This window comes from Tasmannia lanceolata, unplaced genomic scaffold (assembly GCF_043159265.1).
Source record: "Tasmannia lanceolata isolate RefF3 unplaced genomic scaffold, GAP_Taslan_0.1 ptg000002l, whole genome shotgun sequence".
In the NCBI taxonomy this organism is placed as follows: Eukaryota; Viridiplantae; Streptophyta; class Magnoliopsida; order Canellales; family Winteraceae; genus Tasmannia; species Tasmannia lanceolata.
Window position 1 is genome coordinate 28,767,511 of NW_027518679.1, and position 27,657 is coordinate 28,795,167.

A 27,657-nucleotide genomic window follows, 5' to 3' on the forward strand; every position below is an offset into this window, starting at 1 on the left:
TTTTGCTTGTTTAATGGATGAAAACTCTTAGAGAATCATGTCCCGGAATAGCCTTTAGCTCCATGTGATGAAAAATGCTGTGGATTTTAGGACATGGTATTTATAGTTTCTAAAGCAATCTGTGGTTTTTAAAAAAGTATCAAACTTCCCCAATGGAAGGAATTACATTTCACAACTTTATTTATGAAGATTTATAACAATGGATAGCCAAAGATATGTAACGGCTTTCAAGATAGCATTATTTTTCAAAAATTATCTTGAACTGGTCATGGCCAAAATAGTTTCAATTTTTCTAGATAGCTCAATCCAGCCATACCAAGGCCACTCAGGCAAATGAAGAATTCAGAGCGAGGGAGTAGCAAATTGTAACATGGAAGCTTAATTTTAGGCATAACTTCTTTGATAGAGAGATTGCTCAGACACCTCTTGTCGACTCTCTTGACTCCTGCTATGTTATTAAGAATACGGAGTGATGGAGACCATTCTAAGGCCCATATTTTAAGTTTTAAGTATTTTCCAGGTGTATTTAACTTTCTTAGGTTATAGGAGGTAGGCGTGCAATTCGGGTTGGGTTCAACCCGGAAAAAAGTTAGGTCAGGTCGGGTTCGGGTTCTGGTTGAGTTTTCCCAACCCGGGTTGAGTTCGGGTCAGGTTCAGGTTGAGGGCTTGGGCAACCCGACCCGAGTGAAACCCGACCTTTTTTTATTTTAGTAAGCTTAAAATGTCTGGTTGGTTCAGGTTGACTCGGGTCGGTTCGGGTTAAGGTTGATAAAAACGGGTCCATCAGGGGGTCGGGTTGAACCTCATTGGGTTGGAACTTGGGTCAGGTCGGGTTCGGGTTGAGTAAATGGTTCCTCTGGTCGGGTTTGAGTTGGCCTCAACCCGACCCAACCCGACCTGAGTTGCACGCCTAATAGGAGGGGTACCACGGGTCTTTTCCCAACAATATCACCTAGGCAGTGTTCTTTTGATTTCCTTTTTCGCTTATTTTCCGCGTAGACCTCACCTTTTTCGGCATAAATGTATTTTTTGGGTGCTTTCTTGTTTTCCTCGCCGTCCTCCTCAGATTGTCATCGTGCTAGCCATCTCTAGGTACGCTCTCTCTCTCTCTCTCTCTCTCTCTCTCTCTCTCTCTCTCTGACCTCCATTCTCTGTGTATGGGTTTCATTTGACGCTTCCCCCCTCTCTCTCGCTGTTGAGTTAGTGATACAAAATCATCAGTTGTATTTCATTCTTGGAGTGGATCCCACTTGGCCCTTTTAAGTGGGATGTGTCTCTCTCTCTCTCTCTCTATCTATATATGATTTGTATATGAACGAGAGGTTTTGAAGAAGAAGGGAAAATGTAGAGAGAAGGGGAGAAAAGGCTAGGGCAAGGCAATAGGGTTTTCTCTGGGGCTCTATGTGGGCTTTTGTGGTGAAACAAAAGCAAGGTTCTTCTTCTTGAGGAGAAAGCTAGGGCAAGGCAAGAGGGTTTTCTCTTGGGGGCTCTAGGAGAGCTTTTGTGGTGGTGCAAAAGCAAGGTTATTCTTGAGGAGAAAGCTAGGGCAAGGCAAGAGGGGTTTTCACTTGGGGGCTCTAGAAGGGTTTTTGTGGTGAAGCAAAAGTAAGGTTCATCTACTCAAGGTTGAGGAGAAGGTTTAGGGCAAAAAAGAGGGGTTTTCTCCAAGGCTCTTGGAAGGCTTTTTTGTGGTGAAACAAAAAGGGTTGTTTACTTCCAGAGGGTGATTCACCCTTCTCGTCGTCGATGGGGTTGGCTTGGACATTAGTAACTCGGGGGTGGGAGGGTGGAGGAGGAGGGTTTAGCATTGGCCATCGTGACAACCGGCTGAGGGGACAGGTTACAAACAAGTACTGGTAGTTTACCTGGCATATCCGCTACTTATTGAGTCAAACCATTGAGCTGGTCCATCGTGGGACTAGTCAGAGGGGGCATAGTAGACACCAGGGATTCTTCTATGCGGGGAAGTGTAGACACCCCCATTTTGCTCCGCTTTAATCAACAAAGAAGTTAGTATTTTTCTATCGGTTTTCCAGTATTTTCTATTTCCGTGTCCGTTTCTTACACTATCTCGATCTTTTCGATCATTTCCACCGTGTTTTCCATCTTTTCCAGCAGGTGTTGAGAAAGAGTGTTCATGAAGTTCCAAATAAGAGGAGTTTGTGCGAATTTCGTGGTCCTACAATTGTGATTTGGGTTGAACAAGCGAGCCAACATAATTTTCGATTGGAAAAAGTTCAAATTTCAAGAGAGTTTTAGTCTTGTTTGGGCCCACCAACAATAAATTCTGAAAATTATTCTAGAGGGATTCGGTCACTCAAGTGAGGCTCATTATTTGCACAAAGAGGTTCATGAGATGGACGGTTTGGATAAATTCTAAAAGTAATGCGGGGGGCGCAACCTGTTTACGTTTTAGCCCATCGAATGGACGGTTTGGATCGTCCCAAGGTGCTGATTTCTAGAGGTACAACATATTCACATTAAGGGCCATCGCTTGCACGGTTGGGATCATACATGGAATTGATTTAATGAGGCGCAAACCAATTTGCATTGGGATATCAAATGTACAGTCAAGATCATCTCATGGAGGTGATTCGCAGGACACCGCCAATCGGTATTGCGACCCGTTTATATCATGGCACCCTAAATGGACAGCTAGGATCATCCCATCAAGATAATTTGAAGGTGTAGCCTAATTTATATTGTAACCAATCATTTGGGCGGTTTGGATCAGTCCATGGGATTATTTTGCCATGGGGTATTAAATAGATAGCTAGGATCAGTTTCTAAGGATGGGATAGGGGAGTACGGATTATTTTGCAGCCCAGTAAATGGGTCGTTTGGATCATCATCCTATATGTTGCTCATTTTCACATGTGGACCCTACAAGGTGGTTTCTTAGAGAAGTGGTCATCGGATAGAATCATATGGGCATCAAGTAATGACTAATTCAGTATACGTGAGAATTAGAAATTTGCATGTAAACTAGGTGTGACTTCATACAATTTCTCTCTAGAAGCTGCTGTTGATATCCCATTTCATGAAAATTCCAATTATAATATTTATAAGTGGGACCAGCGCTTTCTTTTTCTTTTTTTCTTTTTTCTTTTTTTTTAAAAAAAAGAAAAAAAAGAAGGCAATTTAATTGCTATTCCCAAGGGGTCGGTTAAATGTGTTGCATGTATTGCATGGCCAATGTGGAAAAAGAAGGCGGGATGGATTAATATTTGTGGGGCCCACACGGATTTTTAGCATTGGGAAATGTGATGTGCTACACATTCACTCGGCTTTGTGTGTTCTAAATATTGCAATTTCAAAAAGGAATGTATGTTACTATCACCTTTTCTAAAATAAAATAAAAAATTCCTTTTCTCCATATGCAATACGTTTGTGGTAGAGGCTGAGCACCATTATATAATTAGCAACAAGGAGTTTGTATGGTGGAGGTTGCCTTAATACAATTGAAGCATGCTACTCGGTTCACCAAAAATAGACTTACTTTCTTTCTTCCTTTTATTTTATAAAGTATGTGAGTATGTCTCTTTTTGGATTTTAGTAAGACTTCCTTTGTTTTTAGAAATGAATATATAATGCAATGTCCTCTTTCTATAAAGAGAAGAATGTATAATTTTCTCTTCTAGTGCAACTCCCTCTCTCATCTCTCATGATGGCCCTTTGTTTTTTTTGAGAACTTTCCCTCTCACATCCTCACAATCGGACAATACTTGGAGAGTTTTAGATTTTGTATTTTTGGGATCTTTCATTGTCCAATGGAAAATAAAAAATGTTAAGCAAGGTAACATGCATTTTTAAAAAAGAAACAATCCATTGGTATAAGGATTGTTTCCCAAAATTGGAGGAGGATGACATACGGTTTTAGAGTGACCCTCATTCTCTCCCGAATATAAAAAAAGAATAACGTTCATCTTTTGGGGGTTCCTCCATCTTCCTCTAAAAATCTACTATTTCACACCATTCCTTCTCCCATCACTCGATTCCCACCACCAAATTTAGCCTTAGTCAAAGGATCAAGCCACGGCGAATTTCACAAAAAGCGGGAAATTGGCAGCAAGCATCAAAAGAGGCTGAAACTTCGCCTTTGTGTCGGCAAATTCTCTCGGACGCGGATCGGATCATCACCAAAACGGTTTATCTCTTCCGGCGATTCAGGATTTTCTATAGCGTATAAAAGGGTGCGACGAAGCGTATACCTCGGATTTACGCACCCTGGAGACGAGGAGCGCGACCAAAGGTAGGATCATTCTTCTCTGATTTTTTTAGAATTATTCCGTATTTTTTTTACGTATTTTTGCATGGTTTTAGTATTTACGCTCATTTAATTCAATAATATATGGGTTGGCTCAAAATCGGGTTTACATGAGTGTTTTGAAGTCCGATTCGTCTCGAAGTTTAATACAATGATCTGTTTAAGTAGACTAAAAGAACCATCGGATCGGGTCGGACATTGGATCAAAAGATTTTGAGAATTCGAGTGAAGAACGGAATTTCATTTAAAATAATGACTGAGAAATTAAGAAATTGGAAAAAATAGCTATCTCAGGATGATCTATTTTGTGGGATATTAACATTTTTTTATATTCATCACATCAGAACAATGTTAAAGGACATTTTCCGAAGTCGTAATTTTCTCAAAAATCATGTTTTAAAAATAGAAACCTCTTCAAAAATATCTTTTTGAAGAAGAAAAATGGAAAATATACCAAATAGATTTTAAAAATAATGAAATTTCGTGGAAAAATAAAATGATATTGATATATTCTACCATGAATTTTAATGATTTTAGGATTTTATTTGATATATTATTTGATATGTTCTTTGAAAATAATCAGATTTTGTGAGATTTTTTATTAACATCAAATCATAATTAAAATTTTCAAAATTTTCACAGTAGTCTTATATTCCATATTTCATGCTGCTGTAACATTTTCAATTGCTTTGGAATTTGTTTCCTAAGAGATGTAGTGTAAATTCATAATCTGGTCTGCAAATTAAAAAATCCGAAATTGATAGTAAATAGTATCTAAAATTCATGAAACTTTCACAGCATACTATGCTCACTCATATCTTATTACTGTAGAAATTTCAATGAATTTAGATTTCTATCTCTAAGAGTTTCTGTGTAAATTTAACAATCTGGTCGTATTGTTATTAAATCAAAAATTAATAGGATCTTAATATAAAAATCAGAAAAACTTTTTCCAGTAAGCTACATTCATTCCTATCTTGTTACTGTAGAAATTTCAGTTCATTTCAAATTTGTTTGCAATGAGTTCATTTGTAAAATCACTCAAGCGGTCTGAAATTGATAAAATCCATTAAAAATTGAAATTAATCAAAAATCATTATGAAAATTTCTAAAGAAGCTTAAATTTCTGTCACATGTTCATTCCTTAATCCATTGAAACAGAAATCTTAGGAGCCTTAGATTTTCCTTGTAAAATGGCCATAGCATCCGTAATCGTACCCCAATTGCAATCGATACTTGACAATTTGAGTATTTAAGTTATAACATGTTATTGACTCCGAGGTTTACTGTCCACGGAAATCCTGAGAGATATGCCAGGCAATAAGGTGCTATAACTTAAGTATTAAATTGCACAAGGGAAGAGCGCACGATTCCCTTCCGTGGATGCTATTCGAGGCCGAAATTTGTGAACCCTAGAACCTTTGGTATTCCTTAAATGTTTAGGAACCGAAAATCCTTGAAATCTGAAAATCATTAGCTTCAACAACTTGAATCAATTTACCTCATGTCTTTCGGAACCGTTGGATTACGGTTTCCATCGTAAGAACCATTAGAGCCCTATTTAGGAACACTTACGTCATGTCGTGTCCTAGGTTTTAGAGAGTCCTAGAGTTAGGAGTCCAGCCTCATCACGGGCGTTTGCTATGGATAGTAATCGTGCCATAGGTCTAGTTACACTAGTCACCCAATCTTTTCCTAGGACGTAGGTTAACCTGCATTAGTCTAAGGGACAACTTGCACTTAGATAGGATCATATAGCATCTTAGATAGAGTCTTAGGATAATAAAATCTTCAACTTGAATTAAATAACTTCTTTTAAAACTGTTGAAACAGTCAATCCAGTCTAGATCGGTGTCCTAGATGAGTTAGGCATAAGTAGCTTAGCTTAGATGCACCGAACTACGTCGACTCTGATCCCAGTGAGGCTTGGGTACGTAGGCAGGTTGGATGCTTGATGGCATACCAATCGCGAGTCGGCTCCACAACAAATTGTGGGGTTTTGTATATTAATTTTCTTATAAATTCTTAATTAAATCACTTAGGACTTTCCATGAAATTAGAATTTTAGGAGAACATTCACTTAGATTGAATTCGAATAAATTAAGAAATCAAGATACACATTTAGGATCTACATTGAAATTAGATCATAGGATGCATGTCACATAGTTAACACACTAACATAGAGTTAAATGAGCCATTTAAAAGAAATTCAAAAGAGTTAACTTTTGGAATTGAAGACCGATTATCGGGCAGGAATGGTGCATGTGGTGGATAACTCCCCATACCTTCCATTCTTGTAACCAGGTAACGAGTCTAGATTTCTGGTTAATTATGGGTCCTAGATCCCACATCTAGGTGGCGACTCTGTCACTCTCTTTTGTGTGGAATTCGGATTACCTTAGTGATCCCAAGTTCACATAAAAGACGAATTAAAATCAATAATAAAAGAGCACACGCCAATCGCGTGGGTACGAGAGACCAAGAGAGTGCGTGGCGGCTCGCGCCCCACCCCTCTCGCGGGATTTGGTCCCACAGTTTGGCGACTCTGCTGGGGAAGCTAATTTACCTGGTTACAAATAAGTACTGGTAGTTTACCTGGCATATCCGCTACTTATTGAGTGAAACCATTGAGCTGGTCCATCGTGGGACTAGTCAGAGGGGGCATAGTAGACACCAAGGATTCTTCTATGCGGGGAAGCTAATTTCGTCTCAACGCAGGATCTTGGTTTGAGGTAGAGTCTGGGTTGACACTGCTTCGAGTGACCCTATCGCTTTGTTGAGGGTTTGTGGTATTCTTCATCTTTCAAATTTAGAAGAATATTCCAACGGTCAGTGCCAATCTGATGATGCAGAAATTTGGTACGCATGATCAGTGGCTGGTTCAGCTTCAACCTGTGATTGATCTGCTCTCACAGAAAACACGTTAGAGGTCTTTGAGTTGTGACTTCGGGAGACCACTCTGGCAGTCAAGTCAGAAATCGGCACAACAGGAGAGAAAACAAGCAACAGGTGAACTCGAGAGTGCCTCTTTCTAGTAATTCAGGATACTGGAGATGTGTACCTTTGAGCTTGGGGGTGCTTTTATAGAGGAGGACTTCACAATAGTTTAGGAGACTTGCTTTGATTAGGATTCTTTCCTTATTGGGCGATTTCGTTTGGAGATAAACACCCGGTTTCCTCATGGGAACTGACTTTTATATGGGTTCACTGTCCTTTGGAGAGTTGCCATGCTCATAGGGGACTTTCCCTATGAAGTTCTTTCCTTCATGCGGACTTTGCTAAGTTGGAGAAATAGAGAATCCTTCTCGCATCCCTTTAGAGGGCGAGTTTGGTTTCCTCATTTAGGTTCATTTCCACGTATCATTAATCTAAGGGAGAAGTGGATTTTACCCCTAACGCTGGATTTACTAATAGAGTACCCGACATCTGTTGATCTTTTGACTATTCACTATGTAATTGCATGTTTAAACTCTGATAAGATTTGATTATCTAATGAATCAATATTTCAAATCTATCTTAGATTTTTTTATTTCTTGTATATTTATATACTTCACATTTCCTATTCTCCCTTGGTTTACCATGGACAGAACAATGTACTATAACTACCTTAGGACCATGTGCTTGTTTTAGTAACATGTTCCAGTTCTTATATCTAACTTAGCAGTAGGTGCTTGGAAAGTGATATATTTGCCCCCTTTTCGTCTCATGGACTACTCTTTTTGCACTACAAGGGGTGGCCCAGATATGTCATTTCCTGTATGCATGTAGAGAAAGATTGAATCTCACTAATATAGTGTTTTAGTTCTAGGGGTGCAACTCGGTTCGATGCATGCAGAGAAAGATTGAATCTCACTAATATAGTGTTTTCCACATGAGACCCTGATGTGGACCCACCGTCACATGAACTTCTCTATCATTATAGGGGTGCAACTCGGTTCGATTTGTGGGAATTTTGATTGAGCTTTTATAATAAAATGGGGTCCGATTTGGGATGGTTCCAAATCAATTTCTTAGAGAATCTCAACTCAGCCCGACCCAAATTGCAAACGTATGTATAAGAAAGAAGAGAGTTTTTTCATTCACCAATGAGGATAGAGAGTTTCACACTTTGCGGATTTAGGTTTAAAGGTCATAAACCGAATCATGTAAATCTTTGTCTCAACTTTTAAGTTAATTATTTTTTTTTTTAGTTTCTCTACATTGCGTCATTCCTAACACACTACATTCCTAACACACAACGCTAAACACACGCCTGGGCCAGGACTTACAGGTCCTTACCTTGAAAATTCTTCGCTATAGGATGATCTTAACCCTATGATCTTTGAAGGTTAAAATGGATGACTCATGGAAATATTTGCAGGATAGAGGGTCAGAAACATCCTATTGAGAAGATTTTTGGGGCAGGCCTATCTACACCAACAAACGCATGGCTTAGATCACCCAATAATGTGGGTCCAACCAAAGTTGGCAAATCATGTAAGGAAAAAGCCGGGATAGAAAAATTCAAGTTTAATACGCTATTGGCTTAAAAACATTTTGTAAAAACTGGTCAAATAAATAAAAAGAACAAAAAAAATGCATTTAATACGTTTAAAATTGGGAAGTGGTATATCCGCCCCTTTTGATTACCGGGGGACACCTAGAGCTAGTGTATCGAAGACTAAAGTGGGGCTGAAGTACTTGATGTCAGAAGAATTCAGTGGGCCTGATTGCCATCTACAGTGGCACTGGGTGTCCCAAGTAATCAAAAGGGGAGGATATATCACTTCCCTTAAAATTTTATCATTTACAAAATACAGTACAGGTAAAATTGGAAAGTTGGTACACGGCGAACCATCAAAACGTGTTTTTTTTTTTTTTTTGAAAAAGAAGGTTGCTAGCAAAATGGGAATCTCTTTTGGCAAAAAAGACAAGAGCCTTTCTCATGACACGTTGGCAAGAAGACAAAGAAGTGGGGCAAATCCGCACAAAAGCGAAAAATCATTATGAAATTGACCAAATCATTGGTCAATTTCACCATTTTCTTTATTTTCTTAACGGGATCCGGTTTTAAAAGTGTTCTCCTTTCGAAAATTGTTGTATGAAATGCAGTTTCGCTTAGATGGGTGACAACCGAAACATTTTATTGAGATTCCGGCCTTCTAGATGGGTGACAAAACGGGAACCCAGTAAGGAGGAAAAGACAAGAGGTCATGAATCCCCACAGAAGCAAAAAATCAATTTGAATTTGACAAAATCTTAGGTCTTTCAATCATCTTCTCTATTTTCCTAAATGGGATCCCGTTTTGAAGTGTTTTCCTTTGGAAAAATCTCGTTTAAGATGATGTTTTGCTAACTGTGGGTCCAACTATGTGTTATTTTGACTGCATGTACTACCAATCTTCTAGAAACATATTATTGAGAATTCCGTCCTTCCAGATGAGTAACTTAGGAATGATGCTTTTTCTCACTGTCTCTTTCTATATCACTCTTTTTGTCTGTGGGCCAAAAATTTGTCCTTACAGGAACAGAGGTGTGGTATTAAAACTAAAGCCCAGAGGTGATCTAAAAAACTTAACCCTTTTCATGACTGTCATTAAAACACTAGTGAATTTCCTTGAGGAGTTGGGCTTGTATTTACAATTTTTTATGGCTTTATTGATAAGGATGAATTAATTGATTAAAAATGATTTTGAAATGGGAAATGATAATTCATCTGACCTTTGATCGGATGGTAATAAGAAGTGAGACCCACCTTCATGATATTTAATCCTCCACGGATTTTCATTTGATAGGTGATGACTAAGAGAATGGCATCATGCACTTTATCGATGATTGATCGTTGGCAGGATCTGGTGATTCAAGACAAGGGACAATGTAAAGAAATAGAGATGAATATCGAATTTCAAGAGCTTACGGTAGACATAATCTGTCATACTGCCTTTGGTAGTAGTTTCAATGAAGGAAGGGAAGTCTTTGAGGTTCAAAAAGAGCTTCAAAAATTGGCCAGTGACTCTAGTACTGATATCATCATCCCTGGTAGCCAGTAATTATCTCACTCCCTTGCCCTTTTGAAATATTTGAAATCCATGTGGTAAATAAAATGCGTAGATTCAATTTTATACTAGAGAAGAGCTTTTACATGATAATATCTGAGACATTTTTTAATTGCAGGTATCTTCCTACTAGGTGGAACCTTCACATATGGAAACTCAATAGAAGAATAATGAGGAATACACTTGCACATATAATAGAGAGTAGGCTAAATTCCAAGGACGAAAACTATGGGAATGATCTACTTGGGTTGATGATGGGAATGTCAACAACTGGCTCTAATAGGAAGAAAGGGAACCCAATTATGGGAATGATCTACTTGGGTTGATAATGGGAATGTCAACAAGTGGCTCTAATAGGAAGAATGGGGACCCAAAGCTAAACATGAAAGAAATCATGGATGAGTGCAAGACATTCTTCTTTGCAGGGCATGATACCACAGCTAATCTACTAACTTGGACTATGTTCTTGTTAAGCTTATACCAAGAATGGCAGGAGAGACTCAGAGAAGAGGTATTGAGGGAATGTGGAATGGAAATTCCGATGCAGATAAGCTCAACAAATTAAAATTGGTAAGATGATTTTTTATTTTTTCTATTTTTCACTGACATAAAGCACAAACTGATAAGAACAAAGGGATGGAAAACAATATCAATACAGCTTAAGCTGTTGGAGAAAGGTGTTATTTATCTTTTATACTTTAGTACTCCCCCGCACGTGTGGCCCACTTGGCAAACACGTGGCACATGTGGTCCCACTTTGGGCTGAGCATCGCATGTGGATTTTTGCTATCCGGGAGGTTTGAACCTGGGACCTTTGGCTTTGATACCATGTTAATTTACCAACTTCTCCAAAAGCTTAAGCCGTTTGAGAAAAGGCGTTATTTATCTTTTATACTTAAACAGCTCAATCCAGCCATACCAAGGCTACTCTGGCAAAAGAAGAATTCAAAGCAAGGAAGTAGGACTCACCTTCCATACCACTAAGAACAAGACGCAAGCTAATAGTCTGATATCATTTCTTGGTTAAAGCATTTGAAATGTTTGTAATCATCTATGAAGCACGGGTACGGGTTCGACACGACACGTGTACGTGGGTACGTGATTTTCCCAAAAAACCGGGTGCGGGTACTTTCGGGTACGCCGAATATAATAAAATTATTTAATATTTAATTATATATTTACATAAATTAAAAAATAAGAATTGGAGAGCAATCAAATAACATTAACATCACCAAAATGAAAAATTCTAATATCACTCTTCATTTCATAAGTGATTAAGTTCTATATTTCAAAACATGAGGCATCAATACATCATTCATTTGAAAAAAAGTTTGTCGCCAGTGTGTTGACCAGTGCCTGAAAAGATGAGTAATTTTTAGAGGCCAAATTATGAGATTTTTTATACCGGACTTTTGGGATTTAGTAATGTTTGGACATGATAGATTTTATGAATTTTTAAAATTTGAAAAATACCCTACCGTTTGGAATTTAAGAAAGTTAAAATTTTGACCCAACCCTTTTTCTGCGAATTTTGTACTAGAACATGAGAGTTGACTTTTTTTCCTTTTAGATTTGGGTCTTGAAACTATTTTTAATAAATCCATATTGGGGGTATTCCGTTATTTACATGTAAATCTTAAGTAAATGGACAATAAAATAGTAAAGACATTTACTTGTAAATACTAAGTACAGGAAAGGAGAGAGGACAAGCAGGAAGGGTTTACAAACCAGATTAGAGAAGCAGGACGTGTCGGGTACGCACCCCCAACGCACCTGACACCCACCCAGTACAAGAAGAATGTTTTTTATTTTTTATAATTATGGGGGTGCGTACCTGGGACGTACCCAGGGTGTACTCGAACGTACCCGCACCCCATACGTGTCGGGTACGGGTATGGGAGGCCCTGGAGAGTACCCGTGCTTCCTAGGTAATCATCAATCAGATTAGTTCATTTCTGATATTATGGGCTTGTTTCACTGCATCGAAACAGACCCTTAGGGGTGGGAACGTTGTACAGACTATCCTTCCCTTAAGATATTAAAGAGGGAAGGATACGAGGCAGAGGAAGATAAGATGTGAAGAAGTGGAGACAATGCAAGTAAACAAGAACGAGAATGCATCTATTATTGATGGTTTGGGATTTAGTTGTAGCTTTCACCTTATCAGAAATTGAAGTATAGAAACACGAAGACGAAAGGAAGAAGAGGAAGAGAGGAGGAGCTTGAAAGGCTCAACCGCAAGAGGAAGAGGAGAAGGAGCTTGAAAGGCTGAACCGCCAAGTTTCTCATGCCCCAATAGATAAGAAATTTTTTAATCATTTTCTATAAATAAAATCCAAAGTTTCGAAACTTGCATTTGAAGTACATCAAGTGGAAGTTTTTGTTGTGAAAACCCCTCTAAAATAGCGATCTCCAATTTCAATGGCAAACCAAAATGAAGTAGACAAACACAAGCAATCACAAGAAGACATAAAAGATTTACGTGGTTCGGCAATGCCTACATCCACGGCGAGACGATGTGAAACTCCACTATAAGAACAAGAGATTACAAGAGAAGATTGGAAAAATAATGGCTGATACTTGTTGCATCTCTCTATTTTTAATGGTGGGTTGAGAGTATTAGGGATGACTTAGATGAAGCAAATAGAATGAACTTAGGTCTGCTTTGAGGGAGACCTAAAACCTCCATTAAACATAGAAAAGTGATGGAAAACGCCCCCTTCTTCACTAAACGAAAATTCAACATTTAGAAAGACTACCTTGGTCAAACAAGTAATAAATCTCTAAAACATAGCAACTAACATCAACAAAATCTCCTAGTCACATCTCCTATAAAATATCAAGATAACAACCAAAACTCTTCAATTTCTATCAACTCTTATTGTCTATTATTGAGACTTATTCAACTCCTAAAAACTTGCAAGATAACTCAATAAAGTCTCCTAATCACGTCTCCTATAAAATATCATGATAGCAACCAAAACTCTTCAATTTCTATCTACTGTTATCGTCTATTATTGAAACTTATTCAACTCCAAAAAACTTGCAAGATAACTCCTGAATAAATGGTGGTATTGGCATAGAATTTTAGCGCAGCGGATCAAGCATGGAAACACAGCCGAAGCGCACGATCTGAAAATTGCCCGAGAATCACTAGGGAAGAAGAAAGATCTTAGAATACACTAGGAAAGAAGAGAGAAGAAAGGAAGAAGAAAAATCCTAGAATCCACTAGGAAGAAGAGAGAGAACAAGAAGAGATAAAGAGTGAAATTTTATTCCAATATTCTTGATTGATTCTAACTCACATTTTCAACCTCTTATTTAAAAGAAATGCAATCCATGTGAGAGAGATCTAGAATCCCATCACAATAAGAAAGCAGCTATAATTAGAAGCGTAATCTTGCCAACTAAAAACCCATATTAATTCTAGTAAAAAAATAGAAAGAAAGTTACTAATGTACCACTAATATCCTACATTAGTCCCTCCCACTTGAAAGAACCTCGCCCTCGAGTTTAGACAAAATGAAAAGAACAAGCTTAAATTTAAGCCCGGTGTAGAATAGATCTGTAAAGATGAACTGGTCGCTTCGACCTCGAATTGAAATCCTTTGCATCGAATTAGATATTTTCATTTGCTTACTAATCTGGCATGTGTGGATAGAAGGTTGGACTTCATTCTACTAGAAATCAAGCCCTCAATAAACTCTTTAATCCTGAGTAGTTTAGGCAGAAAAAGGACTCATTAAGGATTATAATGGCCTTAGTAGCTCATTCTGATTTAAAGTTGCATCAAATGGAAGTGAAAATGGCCTTCCTCAATGGTAATTTAGAAGAATAGTTATATATGAACCACACTGAAGGATTTTTGTTTGAAAGTGGTAGTCACAGGGTTTGCAAATTAAAGATATCTATATATGGACTAAAGCAGAACTCCCGTGGTGGTACCTTAAGTTTCCTGATGTGATTGTACATATCTTAAAGTCAGCGCGAGTGGGTTTATCTTTTGGTCCTATAAGTAGATGATATTTGCTGGCTACTAATAATTTAGGAATGTTATGTGAAGTGAAACAGGTCCTAACTCAAACTTCGATGTGAAGGATAAGGGTGAAGCCTCATATGTCAATGGCATTGAAATTAAGAAAATAGATCTCAAGATATCTTGGGACTATCTCAGAAGGCCTATGTTAACAAAGTTTTGAAAAGGTTTTGGATACAGAATTGTTCACCAAATATAGCACGTATCCTTAAAGGTGATAAACTCAGTGAGTCACAATTCCTAAAGTTTGATTTGGAAAGATAACAGATGAGAAATATTCTCTATGCTTCGGCGGTTGGCAGTTTCCGAACATCGGCTATGCTGTAGGGTTGCTAGGGACTTACCAGAGAAATCTAGGGATGGATCATTGGACCACTACAAAGAAGGTTTTACAGTACTTTCAGGGTATATAGGATTACAAGCTCACATACAGACGGTCGGATCACTCAGAAGTGATCAGATATTCAAAATCGGACTTTGCCGGGTGTCATGATACTAGGAAGTCAATATTAGGGTATATCTTCCTATTAATGGAGGTGCCATTTCATTGAAAAGCATGGAGCAATGGCTGGACACTTCTTTGTTTACGGAGGCAGAGTTCATTGCGTGCTATGAGGTAACTATGCTAGGATTATGGTTGCGGAATTTTATTGTAGGGCTTATGATTGTGGATTATATCTTCAAGTCATTAGTAATTTACGGTCATAATTCTTCCAAGGTATTCTTTTCTAACATGGAGTTCCTTAAAGTTAGGGAGAATTTTCTTAATCGAGTGGCTGCTAAGAACATTTCTACTATACAGTTGACAGTGGATCCCATGACTAAAGGGATTTCGCCTAAGTTGTATACGGAACATGTGGATCATATGGGTCTTGTAGTAATTAGTGATTAATTACATTTTGTCACTTTTAGCTGCAACATAAAGTGGATGATTCTGTTTACATGTTTTAAACATATACAATACATAAAGTGTGTACGCATTAAGGTTTGATAAAACAGACTCTCCCTAATGACAGATAAAGGTGGACATGGCCATTCGCGAGCCTATTAAATAAAGTTTCAAACCACACATAAAGTGTGCATTAGTGTGAATCGGTGTATGTGGTACAGAGAAGGTAACATTTCCTGTTGGAGGTGTATGCCGCTATGATTCGTACATTTGAGATACACTATAAGGGTGTACAATAAAGATAAAGTTAAAGATATTTTGGATTGAAGATTTTCTAAAACTATGGCCATAAAGTTTTCAAAATAAGTATTTAAGACTCTAAGTTGCTTTGTGAATATATACCAATGTGGACCAAGTGGGAGAATGTTGGCATTTTTGGTGTGGCCCACATTGGGACCCACACTGGAAAAACGTTTTGGATTCTTCTAGAGGGCTTATCCACTAAAGTTGTGTTTTCAAAGAGAGTCTATAAATAAGTCCCAAAGTGATTTTAATTAGTAAAAGACTAAGTGTTTGAGGTGTGGTGGGAAGCAAAAAACACGCAATCCCAAACGCTACAAATATGTGTTGTTCTTTATGGAAGAACATGCGTAGTTTATAACTGAAGTTTCCATGTAAAGAGGGTCCCTAACCTGAGAGGAAAATTGTTCCTACGATTCCAACAATCGAGCCCTAAGATCTTCTACAGATTATAAGAAAACTCTTTCATTGTTAGTGGCGCATTGAAGTTTGTGGTTTCAACCGTCGGTTCAAGGGAATTCACAATCATAAGATCTAATCGCCATGGCCAGAGGTAAGTTCCGTATAGAAAAGAACAAGCTTAAATTTAAGCCCGGTGTAGAATAGATCTGTAAAGATGAACTGGTCGCTTCGACCTCGAATTGAAATTGTTTGCATCGAATTAGATATTTTCATTTGCTTACTAATCTGGCATGTGTGGATAGAAGGTTGGACTTCATTCGACTAGAAATCAAGCCCTCAATAAACTCTTAAATCCTGGGTAGTTTAGGCAGAAAAAGGACTCATTAAGGATTATAATGGCCTTAGTAGCTCATTCTGATTTAAAGTTGCATCAAATGGATGTGAAAATGGCCTTCCTCAATGGTAATTTAGAAGAATAGTTATATATGAACCACACTGAAGGATTTTTGTTTGAAAGTGGTAGTCACAGGGTTTTCAAATTAAAGATATCTATATATGGACTAAAGCAGAACTCCCGTGGTGGTACCTTAAGTTTCCTGATGTGATTGTACATAACTTAAAGTCAGCGCGAGTGGGTTTATCTTTTGGTCCTATAAGTAGATGATATTTGCTGGCTACTAATAATTTAGGAATGTTATGTGAAGTGAAACAGGTCCTAACTCAAACTTCGATGTGAAGGATAAGGGTGAAGCCTCATATGTCAATGGCATTGAAATTAAGAAAATAGATCTCAAGATATCTTGGGACTATCTCAGAAGGCCTATGTTAACAAAGTTTTGAAAAGGGATGCAGAATTGTTCACCAAATATAGCACGTATCCTTAAAGGTGATAAACTCAGTGAGTCACAATTCCTAAAGTATGATTTGGAAAGATAACAGATGAGAAATATTCTCTATGCTTCGACGGTTGGTAGTTTTCGAACATCGGCTATGCTGTAGGGTTGCTAGGGACTTACCAGAGAAATCTAGGGATGGATCATTGGACCACTGCAAAGAAGGTTTTACAGTACTTTCAGGGTATATAGGATTACAAGCTCACATACAGACGGTCGGATCACTCAGAAGTGATCAGATATTCAGAATCGGACTTTGCCGGGTGTCATGATACTAGGAAGTCAATATTAGGGTATATCTTCCTATTAATGGAGGTGCCATTTCATTCAAAAGCATGGAGCAATGGATGAACACTTCTTCGTTTACGGAGGCAAAGTTCATTGCGTGCTATGAGGTAACTATGCTGGGATTATGGTTGCGGAATTTTATTGTAGGGCTTATGATTGTGGATTATATCTTCAAGTCATTAGTAATTTACGGTCATAATTCTTTCAAGGTATTCTTTTCTAACATGGAGTTCCTTAAAGTTAGGGAGAATTTTCTTAATCGAGTGGCTGCTAAGAACATTTCTACTATACAGTTGACAGTGGATCCCATGACTAAAGGGATTTCGCCTAAGTTGTATACGGAACATGTGGATCATATGGGTCTTGTAGTAATTAGTGATTAATTACATTTTGTCACTTTTAGCTGCAACATAAAGTGGATGATTCTGTTTACATGTTTTATACATATAAAATACATAAAGTGTGTACGCATTAAGGTTTGATAAAACAGACTCTCCCTAATGACAGATAAAGGTGGACATGGCCATTCGCGAGCCTATTAAATAAAGTTTCAAACCACACATAAAGTGTGCATTAGTGTGAATCGGTGTATGTGATACATTGAAGGTATCATTTCCTGTTGGAGGTGTATGCCGCTATGATTCGTACATTTGAGATACACTATAAGGGTGTACAATAAAGATAAAGTTAAAGATATTTTGGATTGAAGATTTTCTAAAACTGTGGCCATAAAGTTTTCAAAATAAGTATTTAAGACTCTAAGTTGCTTTGTGAATATATACCAATGTGGACCAAGTTGGAGAATGTTGGCATTTTTTGTGTGGCCCACGTTGGGACCCACACAGGAAAAACGTTTTGGATTCTACTAGAGGGCTTATCCACTAAAGTTGTATTTACAAAGGGAGTCTATAGATAAGTCCCAAAGTGATTTTAATTAATAAAAGACTAAGTGTTTGAGGTGTGGTGGGAAGCAAAAAACACACAGTCCCAAATCCTACAAATATGTGTTGTTCTTTATGGAAGAACATGCGTAGTTTATAACTGAAGTTTCCATGTAAAGAGGGTCCCTAATCTGAGAGGAAAATTGTTCCTACGATTCCAACGATCGAGCCCTAAGATCTTCTACAGATTATAAGAAAACTCTTTCATTGTTGGTGGCGCATTGAAGTTTGTGGTTTCAACCGTCGGTTCAAGGGAATTCACAATCATAAGATCTAATCGCCATGGCCAGAGGTAAGTTCCGCATTAATTACATAGTAATTTATGGTTTAACACATTGTACTCTAACCTTATGACCATGTACTTGTTTTAGTATCATGGCCCACTTATTATATTTACCTTGGTAGCATGTGCATGGATAGTGATACATCCGCCCCCATTTCTTGCCAGGTACTACTCTTTTTACACTACAAGGGGTGGCACAAGGAAGAAAAGGGCGTGGATATATCAATTCCGTATATGATGTAGTGAATGAATGAATCTCACTAATATAGTGTTCTAGTTCTAGAAGAGCAGGTAAACCCAAATATCCCTTGTCCCCACGAGTTTTTACAGTACTAAAACAATCATGACCACATGTGCAAGCCAACTGTCTAATCCTTAGAGCCCCGCGTATGGTCTCTCTCCATCTCTCTCTTTCTTTTTTCTCTAGAAGGGAGAACGAAGCACGGAAGTACTAGGTAGACTGTAGACATAAGTTTCATTGAGACATGTGGACCCACCCTCACAGGAACTTCTCTATCACTTGACTAATAGAAGGACGAGATTTTTTTTTTATTTGGAAAAAAGACGAGAGCTCTCTAGTGACAAGCGGGCAAGAAGATAGAGGGCATGAAACTCCAGATTGCAAAAATCAATTTGAAATTGACCAAATCATGGTCAATTTCACCATTTTCTTTATTTTCTAAACCGGATCTTTTTCCCCTGAAAAACATGTTGTTTGAAATGAAGTTTTGCTAGCTATGGGTCCAACTATGTGTTTCTTTTGCCTGCATGTATTACCAATCTTCTAGAAATATATTATTGAGATTCCGTCCTTCTAGATGTGTGACACAGGAAAAGATTAGTTTGACAACTTAGGAATGGTGCTCCCTCTCACACTGTCTCTTTCTATGTCTCTCTTTTTGTCTGTGGGCCAAAAATTTGTCATTCAAACATCACTACCGTCCTTACATAGACAGCCAAGCATGAAATCCTGCCTATAAATACTAGCAATACTTCATATAATCCATCAAACAATTGAGAACATCTCTCACTCTATAGAGATGGGTTTTGTTGGCATATTTCAAGCGGTTTTCGTAGTGTTGCTGATATCAAGGCTGTGGAGACTCTTCAAAGTTCTCTTATGGAGGCCTTATTCCTTAACAAAATCATTTGCAAAGCAAGGAGTAAGAGGACCCCAATACTCATTCATGTCAGGTTCTTTAGAGGAAATCAAGAGCCTGAAGAAGAATGCAGAGGAGATGGTAATGGATACTCATTGTCATGACATCACACCTAGGGTCTCACCCCACTACTCGAAATGGTCCTCACAATATGGTATGGTCATACTCTCTTCTCTTCTATTCTCTTATCATGTTACAAAATGGTTGGTTTTACGCCTATCAAAAACGAATGGTGGGCATCATCTCTCTCTGTTTTTCCCCCTCTTTTTGTACATTAAAAATGCGGATGCTTTCCAAAACACGGCCAAACCCAATCATAATAGATTTGGTGTCAAAGACTTTTGATTGACTTTGTAAGGCAAAACACGGACCAAGATAAAGAACGCGGCCAAGGTAAAATGGGGTTAAGTTCTTAGAAAGGCGTATCAGACTAAAAAAATCAAAAAATGCCCAAAACTTTAAACATAATAAATCAAAACAGGGAGCTCATATCTGCTTAATTAACCATGTTTTGATAATGGGACGAACTCACCTCGTTTGTTTTAACCAGCTGCCAAAGGCTATTCCAAATTTACAATCATGTAAAAAAAAAGTAAATCTTCTAGATTTGTGTAGTCAACTTATCAAAATTCAAAATATAAACCTTTGTTGGGGCCATGAGTGTGTCAACGGGCCAGTCAATCTGTATTTGAAAAGTTGGCTAAGGCCAAGCTCATTGACCATTTGTCAAAAGCCAGCTATTTATGAAACGTTGCCAATTAACTTAATATAATGGTAATTATATACAGTAATTGCTTTCTTCTACTCCACCCAACATTAAACATCCAAATGCTTTTTTCTACATGGTTTTTGTGTGTGAAATTACATGGTACTCTTATATTTGTGCTAATCTCTAGAGGATTTGGGTTAGATAAATGAATATGATTATTCTTTGAGATTGACTGTAGTTTAATTTACCATGCAGGAGAGAAGTTTTTTTACTTTTTTGGGACAGAACCAAGGATCTGCATAACTGAACCTGATCTTGCCAAAGAAATACTGTCAACCAAGTTTGGTTTTTTCACCAAACCTAAGCCAAGGCCTTCAATATCAGCCCTGATGGGGAAGGGATTGGTTATGGTTGAGGGATCGGAATGGGTTAAGCATAGAAGGGCTGTCAACCCTGCTTTCAACATAGACAAGCTCAAGGTGAGATGCCTATTTCCCTTCTAAAGTTTTTTTTCCTCGTGAGCCTATTTCCCTTCAAAAGTTTTTTTTCTCGTGACTGTTAAAATACTTGTACATTTCATCAACATGTTAAGCTCAATGTCAGATTGGTACCCAGTTTTTGCCTTATAAGACTTGTAAAGTCTATTAAGATCTTAAGCTCAAGAGAACATAGGTACCAATTTTCTTTGGTCTTATAGTCACTCTTTCTGCACCATTTACACGATGGTTGAGTCACTTGTCTGTTGCCTTAGATGTTGGGTTTTTCATTTTCAATATATTTCCCTTTCTATGACATTTTTTTATGTTTAACATCTTGAAGTTGAAACAGATAAAAAATAGATTCCATTAGTATTAACTTGTGTACTGAATTTAACCTCAATGTCAGATATCCATCTTCTTTTTTCACAAAATTACCTCTTTAAATCTGTTTCATGACTCTTAGAAAACATAGACTGGGATGTAGTTGTGGTATTAAAACTAAAGCTCAGAGTCTGAGATGATATAAAAAACCAAGTTTAATCCTCCATGGCCATTGCTTTTCATTTGATAGGTGATGACCAAGAGAATGGCGTCATGCGCTTTATCGATGCTTGATCGGTGGCAAGATTTGGTGATTCAAGACAAGGAACAATGTAAAGAAATAGAGATGAATATCGAGTTTCAGGAGCTGACTGCAGACATAATCTGTCATACTGCCTTTGGTAGTAGTTTCAATGAAGGAAGGGAAGTCTTTGAGGTGCAAAGAGAGCTTCAACAATTGGCCACAGATTCTAGTAATGATATCATCATCCCTGGTAGCCAGTAATTACCTCAGTCCCTTCCTCTTTTTAAATATTTCAAATCCGCGTGGTAAACAGAATCCGTAGATTCAATTTTATTCTAGAGAAGAACTTTACATGATAATATCGGCATTTTTTAATTGCAGGTATCTTCCTACTAGGTGGAACCTTCATATACGGAAACTCAATAGAAGAATGAGGAATACACTTGCACATATAATAGAGAGTAGGCTAAATTCCAAGGATGGAAACTATGGGAATGATCTACTTGGGTTGATGATGGGAATGTCAGAGACTGGCTCTGATAGGCAGAAAGGGGACCCGAAGCTAAACATGAAGGAAATCATGGATGAGTGCAAGACATTCTTCTTTGCAGGGCATGATACCACAGCTAATTTACTAACTTGGACTATGTTCTTGTTAAGCTTATACCCAGAATGGCAGGAGAGACTCAGAGAGGAGGTATTGAGGGAATGTGGGATGGAAATTCCAGATGCAGATAAGCTCAACAAATTAAAATTGGTAAGATGATTTTAGATTTTTTTTATTTTTCCACATACCTAAAGCACAAACTGATAAGAACAAAGGGATGGAAAACAATATCAATACACTTTACAAATTACAGACTTACAATAGTTTTGTTTATTTTATATTAAGCACAATGTTGATAAATTTTGTAGGTGAACATGGTAATTATGGAAACCCTGAGGCTCTATGGTCCGGCGATTTATATGACCAGAAAGGCATCCAGTGATATGATGTTGGGAAACTTGATGATCCCAAAGGGCACAGTTATAACAATTCCGTTGCAAATAATCCACACCAACAAGAAATATTGGGGTGAGGATGCAAATGAATTCAAGCCATTGAGATTCACAGATGGGGTCTCAAAAGCAGCAAAACATCCTAATGCTCTAATGCCATTCTCTCTTGGTCCAAGAACCTGCATTGGGCAGAATTTCGCAATGTTGGAAGCAAAGATGGTGCTAGCCATGACCCTTCAGAGGTTCTCCTTCACCCTCTCCCCACAGTATAAACACGCGCCAGCAGAGAAACTCACTCTTCAGCCAGAGTTTGGCCTTCCTATTCATCTTAGACCTTTGGGTGTATAAAACAGGAACAAACTCTTCAGTTTTAAGTTGCATTCGTAGTATATGTACTTTTTCATCCTTTTCTACATGTCATTAGTTATCTAAAAGGTCTTACCAGTTGGCTGGGCTATCCTGTTAAATGGAATTGAAATGTGGTCTGCTCTATAATGAAGCAATTTGATAGTGTATTTAAATAAATTTTGCTTGTTTAATGGATGAAAACTCTTACAGAATCATGTCCCGGAATAGCCTTTAGCTCCATGTGATGAAAAATGCTGTGGATTTTAGGACATGGTATTTATAGTTTCTAAAGCAATCTGTGGTTTTTAAAAAAGTATCAAACTTCCCCAATGGAAGGAATTACATTTCACAACTTTATTTATGAAGATTTATAACAATGGATAGCCAAAGATATGTAACGGCTTTCAAGATAGCATTATTTTTCAAAAATTATCTTGAAGTGCTCATGGCCAAAATAGTTTCAATTTTTCTAGATAGCTCAATCCAGCCATACCAAGGCTACTCAGGCAAATGAAGAATTCAGAGCGAGGGAGTAGCAAATTGTAACATGGAAGCTTAATTTTAGGCATAACTTCTTTGATAAAGAGATTGCTCAGACACCTCTTGTCGACTCTCTTGACTCCTGCTATGTTATTAAGAATACGGAGTGATGGAGACCATTCTAAGGCCCATATTTTAAGTTTTAAGTATTTTCCAGGTGTATTTAACTTTCTTAGGTTATAGGAGGTAGGCGTGCAATTCGGGTTGGGTTCAACCCGGAAAAAAGTTAGGTCAGGTCGGGTTCGGGTTCTGGTTGAGTTTTCCCAACCCGGGTTGAGTTCGGGTCAGGTTCAGGTTGAGGGCTTGGGCAACCCGACCCGAGTGAAACCCGACCTTTTTTATTTTAGTAAGCTTAAAATGTCTGGTTGGTTCAGGTTGACTCGGGTCGGTTCGGGTTAAGGTTGATAAAAACGGGTTCATCAGGTCGGGTCGGGTTGAACCTCATTGGGTTGGAACTTGGGTAAGGTCGGGTTCGGGTTGAGTAAATGGTTCCTCTGGTCGGGTTTGAGTTGGCCTCAACCCGACCCAACCCGACCTGAGTTGCACGCCTAATAGGAGGGGTACCACGGGTCTTTTCCCAACAATATCACCTAGGCAGTGTTCTTTTGATTTCCTTTTTCGCTTATTTTCCGCGTAGACCTCACCTTTTTCGGCATAAATGCATTTTTTGGGTGCTTTCTTGTTTTCCTCGCCGTCCTCCTCAGATTGTCATCATGCTAGCCATCTCTAGGTACAGTCTCTCTCTCTCTCTCTCTCTCTCTCTCTGACCTCCATTCTCTGTGTATGGGTTTCATTTGACGCTTCCCCCCTCTCTCTCGCTGTTGAGTTAGTGATACAAAATCATCAGTTGTATTTCATTCTTGGAGTGGATCCCACTTGGCCCTTTTAAGTGGGATGTGTCTCTCTCTCTCTCTCTATCTATATATGATTTGTATATGAACGAGAGGTTTTGAAGGAGAAGGGAAAATGTAGAGAGAAGGGGAGAAAAGGCTAGGGCAAGGCAAGAGGGTTTTCTCTGGGGCTCTATGTGGGCTTTTGTGGTGAAACAAAAGCAAGGTTCTTCTTCTTGAGGAGAAAGCTAGGGCAAGGCAAGAGGGTTTTCTCTTGGGGGCTCTAGGAGAGCTTTTGTGGTGGAGCAAAAGCAAGGTTATTCTTGAGGAGAAAGCTAGGGCAAGGCAAGAGGGGTTTTCACTTGGGGGCTCTAGAAGGGTTTTTGTGGTGAAGCAAAAGTAAGGTTCATCTACTCAAGGTTGAGGAGAAGGTTTAGGGCAAAAAAGAGGGGTTTTCTCCAAGGCTCTTGGAAGGCTTTTTTGTGGTGAAACAAAAAGGGTTGTTTACTTCCAGAGGGTGATTCACCCTTCTCGTCGTCGATGGGGTTGGCTTGGACATTAGTAACTCGGGGGTGGGAGGGTGGAGGAGGAGGGTTTAGCATTGGCCATCGTGACAACCGGCTGAGGGGACAGGTTACAAACAAGTACTGGTAGTTTACCTGGCATATCCGCTACTTATTGAGTCAAACCATTGAGCTGGTCCATCGTGGGACTAGTCAGAGGGGGCATAGTAGACACCAGGGATTCTTCTATGCGGGGAAGTGTAGACACCCCCATTTTGCTCCGCTTTAATCAACAAAGAAGTTAGTATTTTTCTATCGGTTTTCCAGTATTTTCTATTTCCGTGTCCGTTTCTTACACTATCTCGATCTTTTCGATCATTTCCACCGTGTTTTCCATCTTTTCCAGCAGGTGTTGAGAAAGAGTGTTCATGAAGTTCTAAATAAGAGGAGTTTGTGCGAATTTCATGGTCCTACAATTGTGATTTGGGTTGAACAAGCGAGCCAACATAATTTTCGATTGGAAAAAGTTCAAATTTTAAGGGAGTTTTAGTCTTGTTTGGGCCCACCAACAATAAATTCTGAAAATTATTCTAGAGGGATTCGGTCACTCAAGTGAGGCTCATTATTTCCACAAAGAGGTTCATGAGATGGACGGTTTGGATAAATTCTAAAAGTAATGCGGGGGGCGCAACCTGTTTACGTTTTAGCCCATCGAATGGACGGTTTGGATCGTCCCAAGGTGCTGATTTCTAGAGGTACAACATATTCACATTAAGGGCCATCGCTTGCACGGTTGGGATCATACATGGAATTGATTTAATGAGGCGCAAACCAATTTGCATTGGGATATCAAATGTACAGTCAAGATCATCTCATGGAGGTGATTCGCAGGACACCGCCAATCGGTATTGCGACCCGTTTATATCATGGCACCCTAAATGGACAGCTAGGATCATCCCATCAAGATAATTTGAAGGTGTAGCCTAATTTATATTGTAACCAATCATTTGGGCGGTTTGGATCAGTCCATGGGATTATTTTGCCATGGGGTATTAAATAGATAGCTAGGATCAGTTTCTAAGGATGGGATAGGGGAGTACGGATTATTTTGCAGCCCAGTAAATGGGTCGTTTGGATCATCATCCTATATGTTGCTCATTTTCACATGTGGACCCTACAAGGTGGTTTCTTAGAGAAGTGGTCATCGGATAGAATCATATGGGCATCAAGTAATGACTAATTCAGTATACGTGAGAATTAGAAATTTGCATGTAAACTAGGTGTGACTTCATACAATTTCTCTCTAGAAGCTGCTGTTGATATCCCATTTCATGAAAATTCCAATTATAATATTTATAAGTGGGACCAGCGCTTTCTTTTTCTTTTTTTCTTTTTTCTTTTTTTTTAAAAAAAAGAAAAAAAAGAAGGCAATTTAATTGCTATTCCCAAGGGGTCGGTTAAATGTGTTGCATGTATTGCATGGCCAATGTGGAAAAAGAAGGCGGGATGGATTAATATTTGTGGGGCCCACACGGATTTTTAGCATTGGGAAATGTGATGTGCTACACATTCACTCGGCTTTGTGTGTTCTAAATATTGCAATTTCAAAAAGGAATGTATGTTACTATCACCTTTTCTAAAATAAAATAAAAAATTCCTTTTCTCCATATGCAATACGTTTGTGGTAGAGGCTGAGCACCATTATATAATTAGCAACAAGGAGTTTGTATGGTGGAGGTTGCCTTAATACAATTGAAGCATGCTACTCGGTTCACCAAAAATAGACTTACTTTCTTTCTTCCTTTTATTTTATAAAGTATGTGAGTATGTCTCTTTTTGGATTTTAGTAAGACTTCCTTTGTTTTTAGAAATGAATATATAATGCAATGTCCTCTTTCTATAAAGAGAAGAATGTATAATTTTCTCTTCTAGTGCAACTCCCTCTCTCATCTCTCATGATGGCCCTTTGTTTTTTTTGAGAACTTTCCCTCTCACATCCTCACAATCGGACAATACTTGGAGAGTTTTAGATTTTGTATTTTTGGGATCTTTCATTGTCCAATGGAAAATAAAAAATGTTAAGCAAGGTAACATGCATTTTTAAAAAAGAAACAATCCATTGGTATAAGGATTGTTTCCCAAAATTGGAGGAGGATGACATACGGTTTTAGAGTGACCCTCATTCTCTCCCGAATATAAAAAAAGAATAACGTTCATCTTTTGGGGGTTCCTCCATCTTCCTCTAAAAATCTACTATTTCACACCATTCCTTCTCCCATCACTCGATTCCCACCACCAAATTTAGCCTTCGTCAAAGGATCAAGCCACGGCAAATTTCACAAAAAGCGGAAAATTGGCAGCAAGCATCAAAAGAGGCTGAAACTTCGCCTTTGTGTAAGCAAATTCTCTCGGACGCGGATCGGATCGTCACCAAAACGGTTTATCTCTTCCGGCGATTCAGGATTTTCTATAGCGTATAAAAGGGTGCGACGAAGCGTATACCTCGGATTTACGCACCCTGGAGACGAGTAGCGCGACCAAAGGTAGGATCATTCTTCTCTGATTTTTTTAGAATTATTCCGTATTTTTTTTACGTATTTTTGCATGGTTTTAGTATTTACGCTCATTTAATTCAATAATATATGGGTTGGCTCAAAATCGGGTTTACATGAGTGTTTTGAAGTCCGATTCGTCTCGAAGTTTACTACAATGATCTGTTTAAGTAGACTAAAAGAACCATCGGATCGGATCGGACATTGGATCAAAGGATTTTGAGAATTCGAGTGAAGAATGGAATTTCATTTAAAATAATGACTGAGAAATTAAGAAATTGGAAAAAATAGCTATCTCAGGATGATCTATTTTGTGGGATATTAAAAAAATTTTATATTCATCACATCAGAACAATGTTAAAGGATATTTTCCGAAGTCATAATTTTCTCAAAAATCATGTTTTAAAAATAGAAAACTCTTCAAAAATATCTTTTTGAAGAAGAAAAATGGAAAATATACCAAATAGATTTTAAAATTAATGAAATTTTGTGGAAAAATAATATGATATTGATATATTCTACCATGAATTTTAATGATTTTAGGATTTTATTTGATATATTATTTGATTTGTTCTTTGAAAAAAATCAGATTTTGTGAGATTTTTTATTAACATCAAATCATAATTAAAATTTTCAAA

At 38.1% G+C, this 27,657-nt stretch overlaps 1 protein-coding gene across 1 annotated transcript; it reads left to right on the forward strand.

Moving 5' to 3' along the window:
• Window positions 1-19,323: 19,323 nt before the first annotated feature.
• Window positions 19,324-22,806, forward strand: LOC143855992 (cytochrome P450 709B1-like). The gene is made up of 5 exons (XM_077366050.1): window positions 19,324-19,648; window positions 20,459-20,682; window positions 21,254-21,504; window positions 21,629-22,004; window positions 22,163-22,806. The coding sequence occupies exons 1-5, from the start codon at window positions 19,375-19,377 to the stop codon at window positions 22,592-22,594; spliced, it is 1,557 nt and encodes a 518-aa protein (XP_077222165.1). The 5' UTR covers window positions 19,324-19,374; the 3' UTR covers window positions 22,595-22,806.
• The last annotated feature ends 4,851 nt before the right edge of the window (window positions 22,807-27,657 follow it).